The 10,860-nt window shown below is 35.2% G+C and overlaps 2 protein-coding genes across 2 annotated transcripts; both read left to right on the top strand.

Annotated features, from left to right (window-relative positions):
• The first annotated feature begins 459 nt into the window (after positions 1 to 459).
• LOC114320204 (putative cinnamyl alcohol dehydrogenase 1) lies at positions 460 to 5,242 on the top strand. Its single transcript, XM_082920105.1, has 6 exons — positions 460 to 883; positions 2,524 to 2,637; positions 2,773 to 3,003; positions 4,115 to 4,400; positions 4,533 to 4,683; positions 4,810 to 5,242. Exons 1-6 carry the CDS (start codon positions 792 to 794, stop codon positions 5,004 to 5,006), a joined length of 1,071 nt encoding a protein of 356 aa, XP_082776231.1. The 5' UTR covers positions 460 to 791; the 3' UTR covers positions 5,007 to 5,242.
• Positions 5,243 to 8,332: 3,090 nt separating this feature from the next.
• Positions 8,333 to 9,515, top strand: LOC145822624 (uncharacterized). Its single transcript, XM_082920106.1, has 2 exons — positions 8,333 to 9,291; positions 9,426 to 9,515. Exon 1 carries the CDS (start codon positions 8,384 to 8,386, stop codon positions 9,170 to 9,172), a length of 789 nt encoding a protein of 262 aa, XP_082776232.1. The 5' UTR covers positions 8,333 to 8,383; the 3' UTR covers positions 9,173 to 9,291; positions 9,426 to 9,515.
• The last annotated feature ends 1,345 nt before the right edge of the window (positions 9,516 to 10,860 follow it).

Here is a 10,860-nt window from a genome sequence, read left to right on the forward strand (position 1 = left end):
ATACAAATAATTATAAATACAATCCGTGTATAGTTACTGCAGTACCCTTTTCAACTTCTCCCATACACTATGGTTAGTAATAAGATTGTTAAATTATTTTTATAAAAAATCTTTAAAAACATAATTTATATATTAAAAAAAATCTAAAACAAATATAAATATCTATCCCCTGATCAGTATTTATTAACTTTTTTCAATCCACATGTCTTCCCACATGCATGCATTTATTGATTTGGTCAAAATCTCCTCATCAGCATTTAAAATCCCCTCATATAAATAATTATAGATACAATCTGTGCATAGTTACTGCAGTACTTTTTTTAACTCCTCCCATACATTATGGTATATAGTGATAAAATTGTTAAATTATTTTTATAAAAAATTTTAAAAAATATAATTTATATATTAAAAAAATTTAAAATAAATATAAATATTTATAATTATTCTGTAGATAACATGGGTGATACGCTGGTAATGGTTAATGGAAAAAAGCGGGGACCTCAATTGTTAATGGAAAAAGCAGGGACCTCAACTTGGAGTCTCATGATCTGTGTGTGATTGGTTCATATATTTCTAAATTTTTTTCTTTTTTTTCTTATCTCTCCCATATAAAATGACGTAGGTCACAATCATTACTCAATTGTTAATACGTATCTCAAATTTCACACACTCGACCTCTAGTATGTATACATCGAGCGAGATAGACGGAGAAAGATATAAAAAAAAAAAAAATAGAGACACAGAGAGAGAGAGAGAGAGAGGTGTATTTGAGGTAGAAAGCGAAGATAGCAATGAGTTCAGGAGGAGAGATGAAGGAGGACTGCCATGGATGGGCGGCAAGAGATCCATCTGGATTGCTCTCTCCTTACAAATTTGGCCGCAGGTATGTATCTATATGCGCATACATGTTCTTACATATATTTATATTTATATATATACTTGTGTGCACTTACATTGATTATTCGAAATTGAAAATAATGAAGAGAATTGAAACCACACGTCAATCTTTCATCAATCTCGTCGTTGCTTACTTATAATTTCTTTGCAGTGTTGAAGCCATATGTTCATCGCTACTTCACACAGTACCAAATCTACTGCCATGTTTTCTGTTTGGATTTTCTTTCATTTTTTTATTTATTTATTTATTTTTTTTTTGGTTTGCCCCCTCTTTTGGAAATGGGAATTCCAACCCCAAGTGGCTGGCATGAGGGTTTTTTAATCTTTTTTCTTTGATTTTAGTCAACTTTCTTTTAAGGGTAAATTACGCTTGCCTCCCTGAGCTTTGAAGAAAAATACAATCATTTCTACACTTCTGACATAATGAGAGTAACTTACAACGGTCGAAAGTAATACAGATAATGGGCAAATACTCAAATCAACGAAGATAGATATTAATTGTAGTAGAAAAAGAAGATGATAACACTACTTTTTTATTTATATGGCTAATGAATTATTGATGAAAAATTACTTAACAATTATGTGAATTAAAACATCAAGGGACCAATGTAATTACGTCAAAAGTGTGGGCTTAACTGTATTTTCACTAAACCTAAGGGGAGGCTAGTGTAATTTACCTTTTTTTTAATTCCTGGTTCGGTCATACTTCTTTCAAGGTCAAACATGACCTTAAGAGAACTATTCGGGCCTGTAGGGCCGCAACCATTCTTGTTTTTTTTTGATGATTTGAACCATTTCTTCTGTAGGGATCTTTATGTATATTATCTTGAAAAAAAATTAAGTTATAAAAATTTCATGGGCTCTTGGGCCATAAGTCCAATTTCAAAACTAATGAATCCTTATTATAAAAAAAATAGGGTAAAAGTAGTAATTTGTAGTAGAAAAAATAGTAATTTGTGGTAAAAATAGTAATTTGTAAAAATAGTAATTCATTACTTCGGCAACTGGCTACACGGCAATCTGATGGCAGTAGTGTAAAAATTGGGAAAAAAATCATTCAAAATAGTAATTTGCCCCTCTCATGAGACAATTTCATTAATCATGTCCTTATTATAATAAAAGATTGATCCTTAGATCTAATGTCATATCCTCCCATAAAAATTGATTTATCACCAATAAATCCTTATTTTATTACGTTTGTCTCGAGAAAAGTAGATGGTTTATTTTAAAAAACACACCTGCCTTCCATTTTTTTGGAGACAGATGTCATAAAATGAAAAATTATGATTATCTGATGGATCTAATTTTTTGTAATAGATGACATATACGGAAGGTCTTACAAAATAAACGGTTTAGATCATTGAAAAGGTACCCATAATGGGCACCATGGGCCCAAACTGTTCACTCAAGTTCAAATTTAAATTTGAGAGAAGCCCAACCCTTGTTTTTATTAGACTTTTGTCAAATTTGATCCATTTTTTAATTTTTAGGGTTATGAAAGGTAAAAAGAATAGTAAAAATTCATCAGATGACAACCTGACAAATAAATTTTTTCTTTCTACTCTCGTGATATACATATATAGATGTATGTGTATACTTACTGGTTTTATCATGAAAACAATGAAGGGCTGTTGGAAGTGACGATGTTTCCCTGAAAATTACCCATTGTGGAGTGTGTTATGCTGATGTTGTATGGACAAAGAATAAATTTGGAGACTCAAAGTATCCCGTAGTGCCAGGGTATGTGCTTCATTCTCTCTCATGTCAGATTATATATCTACAGAGGGTCATTTCATACACCTCTCATGAATTGATGTATATGTAACGCATTGTTTTTTTTTTTTTTCAAAAAAAAAATAATAATAATAAAAACAGACATGAGATTGCTGGAGTTGTTCAAGAGGTTGGTTCCAATGTTCATCACTTCAAAGTTGGAGACCATGTTGGAGTGGGAACATATATCGATTCCTGCAGAGATTGTGAGTATTGTGGTCTGTATATGGATGTCTACTGCTCCAAGGGAGCTGTCTCTACTTTCAACTCTATTGATGCAGATGGTCTGGTCACAAAGGGTGGATATTCTAGTTACATTGTTGTTCATGAAAGGTAAGCTTGTTTTCTTCCCTTTTTTAACAATCTGTAGTGAGAAATAGAAAAAATGAGATGGTTGCATAGCATGTGGTAGTGGCCCAAGGAATCTTGAGAGCCCATACAAGACATCAACTAAGGTCGTAGGCCCTGGGGTTTTTGAACAATCAGGGCCTTCAACCTAAAGATTTCATTTTGTGTGGTTTTTTTTTTTTTTTTTGGTTCATCTTGAGTTACCTTATGGTTTAGCCACCTCTTGCTGTGAGAATTGAATTTGGGCATTATTTATGCCTGGTAAGAGAGTGCCTCATCCGACAGGTTTATGGTACCCCTTGATCTGTCTGCTCATTCTCTATATTTTCTACAATCCAATAAAAAGTGCATGTTAGAATGAATGATTGAGTTAGCATCTACTTGCCTCTGTGGGCGGAGCTATAGCTAATGTAGTGGTGTCAATTGACACCACTGGAATTCCAAGAATGTTCAGAGTACATGTGAAATTTTATTCAAAATTTCTAGATTTTAACAAATTGAACTCAGTTGACATAGGAAACAAAAAATTAATTTTGGAGTTTACAAATTGGTTTAATATAGTTAAAAATAATAATCAAAGTCATACAAATTTTTTAATATTTTAGAAGCAAAAAACTATACAAACTAATAAAAGGTGCCACATCAGTGTGACATTTCTTGACTTTTTTATTGAAGAGATAGTATTAATGTTCCAATATTTTGTTTTTGCTTACAATTTGACTAGTTTGAATTAATTTTGTCAATATGATTGGAAAGATATAAAATTTGTATGGTTAGTATAATCTGATCTTTAATATTGATAGCTTGTGTAGAGCTAAAACTATGATATGATGACTTACTAAATGATCTCATTTATTGTAATTTGTGGCTACGCTGCTGCTTGCCTCCTTATGGATGGCATTGTTGGCAAACAAGGCAGTTAATGTGAATGTGCCCTGCTTCTCTTTTATGATATCAAAATAAACATTTGCAATTTGGCCATGAATGCATGGATATATGAGAGTGTATAACAAACAAATACAACCAAAAAAAATTGAGCAAATTATTTATCGTTGGACTAAACATTATGCTTGTGTTGATGCTTGTAAAATTACAGGTACTGCTTTAGGATACCGAATGACTTACCGTTGGCCTTAGCAGCACCACTGCTATGTGCAGGAATCACTGTTTATAGTCCCATGATTCGCCATAAAATGAATCAGCCGGGTAAATCTCTTGGGGTGATCGGTCTAGGTGGCCTTGGTCACTTGGCAGTGAAGTTTGGGAAGGCTTTCGGATTGAGTGTTACAGTTTTCAGCACTAGTATATCTAAGCAAGACGAAGCCCTAAACAAGCTTGGAGCAGATAATTTTGTGATCTCATCTGATGAAGAACAGATGAAGGTAAAGGCCATGAGCATTTCTCCCCCATGATATGTTTTGTTTGTCACACAACCTCACAGCTTAGCAAAAAAGTGAGAATTATAGCGATGAAAGTTTCCATAAATTGACAATCATCATTTTAATTTCATGCAGGCCATGACTAATTCACTCAACTTTATTATCGACTCAGCATCGGGGGATCACCCGATTGATCAATACATGCCACTGTTGAAAACCAGTGGCTCCTTCGTCCTGGTTGGTGTCCCAAGTGAAATCAAGGTCCATCCTATAAGTCTGATAATGGGTATGTATTTTCATCACATAGTTCTTGAAAATTGAAAATTAAGAGAAAATAATAGGCATTGTGATTTTCTGAGAAAAGTAATTCTCCGCCTATGAAAACTCTAACATAAACGTGTTTCTTTGGCAGGTATGAAAACCATATCCGGGAGCGCGACAGGGGGAACCAAAGAGACACAAGAAATGTTGGATTTTTGTGCAGCTCAGAAGATATACCCAGAGATTGAAATGATACCTATTGAGTATATAAATGAAGCTTTAGAGAGGATGATAAAGGGGGATGTGAAGTACCGATTTGTTATTGATATAGAGAATTCTTTGAAATGAAACAGGGGAAGAAAAATAAAAAATTAATCAATAGTCCTGATATTAGTAAAGATAGAAGTGACTAGAGGACTAAATAAAGGGTGAGAGAAGTGATGATCCTCTTGATGCGTTGTGGTACTACATATTTGTTTTTTGTGAATTATGTTTGGATTATGGTTTTTTAGATTATGGATTTGTGAAAAAAATTTGTAGAGGTAAGGAAAGAGAAGAAAAAAAATGGGTTTTTTTTTTATAAATCCTATTTGTAACTGTTTTATTCCATAAAATCTAAACTATTTTTGAATATTTTATTAGGTCCATTAATTGTAAAAGGACGAAATAACCCTCCTCCGCCTCTACCGCATGTAATCGATTCTGCCAAACTCATTCCCATTCCAACTATTCAATCCACAAAATTTCAAAAACAAAAACTGAGCGTCGACTCCAGATTTACGTCACCTCACCGTAACCTTAGATTCACATCACCTCACCGTAACCCTAGATTCACATCACCTCACCGTCATCGTCGTCCACCGTCGACCCGAGATTCCTGTTCATCTCACCGCTGCGAAGGTTTACATCGGAAGGAGGGTGCTTCGTCGTTTGAAAATTCCGGTCGTTAGATTGAGTTTATTTCATCCACTGAGTGTGGTCCATACTCACTCACCATGAGGAACAAAAGTAAGCAATATCATTTCACCTTTTGGTTTTCAATCATAATGTGATCACCGATGTATACATTTACATTGCCCTATAACTGTTGTTATTTTCGGAATTGAATTTGTAAACATAGATGTTTTCGGAATTGAATTTGTAGACATAGATGATCTGAACATTCACAATACTGTTCATTACTGGATAAACTTACATTAGTAGACACTGATGTGAACATTCGCATCAGTGTATAATGATGTGAATGTTCACATTACTGTCACTGTTGATATTGTTGGTTGTTGATGTCCATAGAACCCCCAATCTTCATTCAACAATGTGATGGAATATGATGTAAATATTCACATTGTGACATCAATGTTAGACCTATTTGTGTTGTTGGGTGCTGTTGGTTCCACCCTTTGATTTTTAGCCAATTATAACATAATGTGATCACCCATGTAAATATTTACATTGCCCTATAACTGTTGTTGTTTTCGGAATTGATTTCGCAAACATAGATGATGTGAACATTCACATTACAATACTGGATAAACTTACATTAGTAGACACTGATGTGAACATTCAAATCAATGTATAATGATGTGAATGTTCACATTACTGTCACTGTTGATTGTTGATTGTTAATTGTTGATATCCATAGAACCCACAATCTTCACTCAGCAATGTGATGGAATATGATGTAAATATTCACATTGTGACATCAATGTCAGACTTGTTTGTGTTGTTGGGTGTTGTTTGGTGTTGTTGGTTCCACCCTTTGATTTTTAGCTAATTATAACATAATGTGATCACCCATGTAAACATTTACATTGCCCTATAACTGTTGTTGTTTTCGGAATTGATTTTGCAAACATAGATGATGTGAATATTCACATTACAATACTGGATAAACTAACATTAGTAGACACTGATGTGAACATTCACATCAGTGTATAATGATGTGAATGTTCACATTACTGCCACTATTGATTGTTGAATGTAGTTTGGTGCTATTGGTTCCATCCTCTGTTTTTCAGCCAATTATATATTCTTATTTGAACAAACAGGTCTTCCCGTAGATTTGATGGCAAACAAAAAAGAGGGGAATCCGGTGCCAAAGCCAAACCTGATCAAATAGGTGGTCCTCAAGAAGTGAACATGAAAAAGGCTAACTACCGGTCAAATATAACTGGATTTGTGAAACTGTTAAAGGATACAAAATTTACAAGTGGTTAATTGAAGTGCCTTAGAAAAACACCATTTTGGCCCTTATTTGATTACTTGATCAGTAATGAAGTCGACATCAACCACTGCATGAAATACGATGATGTCATTGTACGTATAGTGTAGACATTCAAGCCATCTAGTGGGAGGTTTTATATCGAGGATAAGAGCATCCGGATTTTTAGAAGCGATGTATCACTGATTTTTTGGGTGGACTGCGGCACCAAGTCAATGGACCTCTCTTATGGTGCAAAACCAACGACCTGCATCATATACCGAATGTGCCAGGATGTTAGTCGGTTAAGTGCTGCCAAAATACGAGAAATTCTGAGCGAAGCATTAAAGAGCACAAAGAAACAAGACAATGAGGAGGTCGCAAAATTAGTTTGTATGTATGCATGCATCAAGCTGTTTTTTTCTACATCCGGAGAAACAATTGGATGGGCTTTCTACTCATACATGGACCCATTAGACAACATGATCGAGTATGACTGGGCTGAGAGCATCCGGGCAACCCTGATAGGTTCAGTGGGCCAAAACTGTGGAAAACCAGGACGAGTCACCGGATGTGTGATGTTGGTAATAGTAAATCTCATAAAACTCATTCTATGTTTAATATGAACATTTACGGGGTCTGCCTACGCTGATGTGAATGTTCACATTACTAGGCAATGGTGTGGAAGTTAACATCAGTGATGTAAATATTCACATTATTGTTCAGTAATGTACAAACACATATTAGTAGACGCTAGTGTAAACATTCACATCAGTGTAGATTGATGTGATGTTAGCACCAAAACAAATGTAGAACATTCACATTACTGATGTAAATGTTCACATTACTGGGCAATGGTGTAGAAGTTGACATCAGTGATGTAAACATTCACATTACTGTTCAGTAATGTACAAACACACATTAGTATACGCTGGTGTAAATATTCACATCAGTGTAGATTGATGTGAGTTAGCACCAAAACAAATTTGGAACATTCACATTACTGATGTGAACATTTACATTACTAGGCAATGGTGTGGAAGTTGACATCAATAATGTGAACATTCACATTACTGTTCAGTAATGTATAAACACACATTATTAGCCACTGGTGTAAACATTCACATCAGTGTTAATTGATGTAAACATTCACATTACTGGCCACTAGTGTAAACATTCACATCAGTGTTAATTGATGTGAACATTCACATTAAAGGCCACTGATGTAAACATTCACATCGGTGTTATTTGATGTGAACATTCACATTACTGATATTTGTTATTTGTTTCAGTACTGGTTATGTGAGCATACATCAATCTTACAACCCCGCAACCCCAATGCCATTCCGCAATATGTGAAGTGGGATCTCACAGCCTTACATACCAACATGAAGTCCATATCTTTGGCTAATCTTGGTTTAAATGGTAAAAGTACAACCAAAAATATTGTGCCATTCACATAGTGAGACAAGGAACCATCTAACTAACATAATGTCTCCAACTGCAAGTATATGGCGGCAAGCTAATGGCATCCCCAACTGAAGCGAAGATGTACCATCATACAAAATTGAATGTGGAGCCCAAACCTAAGGTTTTGTCGAGTGCACTAGCAAAACAAGATGAAAGCAATGATGATGAAAGCAAAGACAATCAACGCAGTGACAACAGCGATGGATTTTCTGGCGATGTAATAGACCTAAATGATGTTGGACATGACATCAACCCCAACTTTAACACCCCCAATACTGAGAGAGATATCATCATAGCACAACCAAGTGAGTCGGACATTGTGGATGTACTTATAAAAGAAAACCAAAAAGCTTGGGGTCTCGTACGACAATGGGAAGCGAAATACAAACAGTTGGAAGAATCATGGGAGTTGAGGGCAAGGGTGATTGTTGCTCTTGAAGTCAAACTATTTGACCAATCGGGCCCATCCAATATGGACAGGGACATCAATAATTGCATGGAGTGGAAAGATACAGAAATTCAGCGGTTGACAAAGTTGGTCATCAACTTAGAATGTGAAAAAACAATTCTTCAAGACCTTTTTGACGATCAATCTGTCCATATTATCATTCAAGTTGTAACACAAAAGGCTCATGGCAGCCTTAAGAAGCATCCCACTGCAGCATTGGAACACATTATCAGCCCACTATCGAGGGTAAAGCACATTAAGCAGAAGGTAAGGAAAGAGCACCGGTTGGATGAGTTTGAATACCCCAACTTGCTTGGTCAAAAGAAAGGGGAAAATGGAGCTGAAAAGCAATCCCATGCAGTCCAAATTGCACAAGATTTAGACAAGCATCCATAAAAAAAGTACCCAACAAAGTACAAGAAGTTAACCTTGAACAACAAACTGAAGGTTTAGGCCAACATGAGCAAACTCAACAAGCAGAAGGTCCAAAATTTGCACAAGAACGATGGTGATGAGTAAGTGATCTTACATATCCCCAACTGAATTTTTTTTTTTGCTCATGTTAAGTTCACATACATACTTAATAGATTAGATCATTTCATAAATGTGCAATGTTAACTTTAACGTTTTCTGTAATCACAATGCACAGGTTGCTAGTGTGGCGAAGGGACTCAAAGACTAAAGATGTGTATTTTGATGACATCATACACATCATCAAGGAAGAATCAATAACCAACAACGTATGACAATCGTAAATGTGTACAAAACACACACACACACACACACACACACACACACACTGTAAAGGCATTGCAAATAATGTACTACCACCCCTCTGTTTCTGCAGATGATAGATGTAGATGGTGAAATTCTACTTGAACTACAAGGTCTAGTCAACCCAAGTTTGAAGGATTCAGCATTCATCTTTACAAGCACATGTTTGGTAACCACTAGACTTTTGGTTTGTTTATATTTCATGTTGATGAGAATGTTCAAATGAACAGTATTTGATTTTCATGTTCAATAGATTTCAATGTTCATCTCAGCATTATATGATTATATTGTTAACTTAAATGATAGGCAAATGTGAATGTTAACAACAACATAAAATGACAAGTCTGAACATTCACATTGACAGATGTGAACATTAACATCATTCGCAGTGAACATTATATGCTTATTATGTTGTTAAATGATACACAGATGTGAATGTTAACAACAACATAATATGACGGGTGTGAACATTCACATTTGTAATACATTGCATGACTATTTCAGAAATTAATAGATGTAACATTCACATCACTCACCATTAGCAGATGTGAACATTCACATCATTCACATCACTAATCATTAACATATGCGAACATTCACATCATTTACATCACTCACCATTAGCAGATGTGAACATTTACATCATTCACATCACTTATCATTAACAGATGTGAACATTCACATCATTCACATCACTCACATTAACAGATGTGAACATTCACATCACTCACCATTAGAAGATGTGAACATTCACATCATTCACATTGAACATTGATATAAATACTTGATACATCATTGTATGCCCTTTCTGTGCAAAAAATCATGCAAGAGTACCCCCCCACAAGAGAAATAAACTGATTGGTGTACATATCAAGGAGTATCAAGGCCAGAGATTCTTAATCTTCCCAATACACGACAACTTCCACTGGACGATTGTTGTATATGACGTGAAAGACAATGTATGGAGGCATTATAACTCGCTACGCCTAAGACCCAGCATACATGACCCATTTATTGACAAAGCACAAATAGTGGTAAGTGGCTGACACATATAATACTTGTCATGATGTGTAATATTTGAACTTGGACCTGTGCACTATGTTGGTTGGTGCCTAATATGAAATTTCATTGTTGGCAAAGGGACTACATCGACGCTTTAGTGCGCAACATCAGACCATCATCACCATTATGGGCCAAATTATCAAGCCAAAATACTTCGCAACCAATCATATCAGTAGATATCTATCCTCAGCAAGTATCAAATTCGTAAGCCTAAAATCGATTTGTACACATGTTCCACAACCATTACC

Source organism: Camellia sinensis, chromosome 3, assembly GCF_055761805.1.
Source record: "Camellia sinensis isolate YWXY chromosome 3, ASM5576180v1, whole genome shotgun sequence".
Lineage (NCBI taxonomy): Eukaryota > Viridiplantae > Streptophyta > Magnoliopsida > Ericales > Theaceae > Camellia > Camellia sinensis.

Coding starts and splice junctions, on each gene's coding strand:
- LOC114320204 (XM_082920105.1), top strand. CDS start 792: ATGAGTTCAGGAGGAGAGATGAAGGAGGACTGCCATGGATGGGCGGCA. Junction 2,638..2,772: donor AAGTATCCCGTAGTGCCAGG/GTATGTGCTTCA, acceptor TAATAAAAACAG/ACATGAGATTGCTGGAGTTG. Junction 4,401..4,532: donor CTGATGAAGAACAGATGAAG/GTAAAGGCCATG, acceptor AATTTCATGCAG/GCCATGACTAATTCACTCAA.
- LOC145822624 (XM_082920106.1), top strand. CDS start 8,384: ATGGCATCCCCAACTGAAGCGAAGATGTACCATCATACAAAATTGAAT.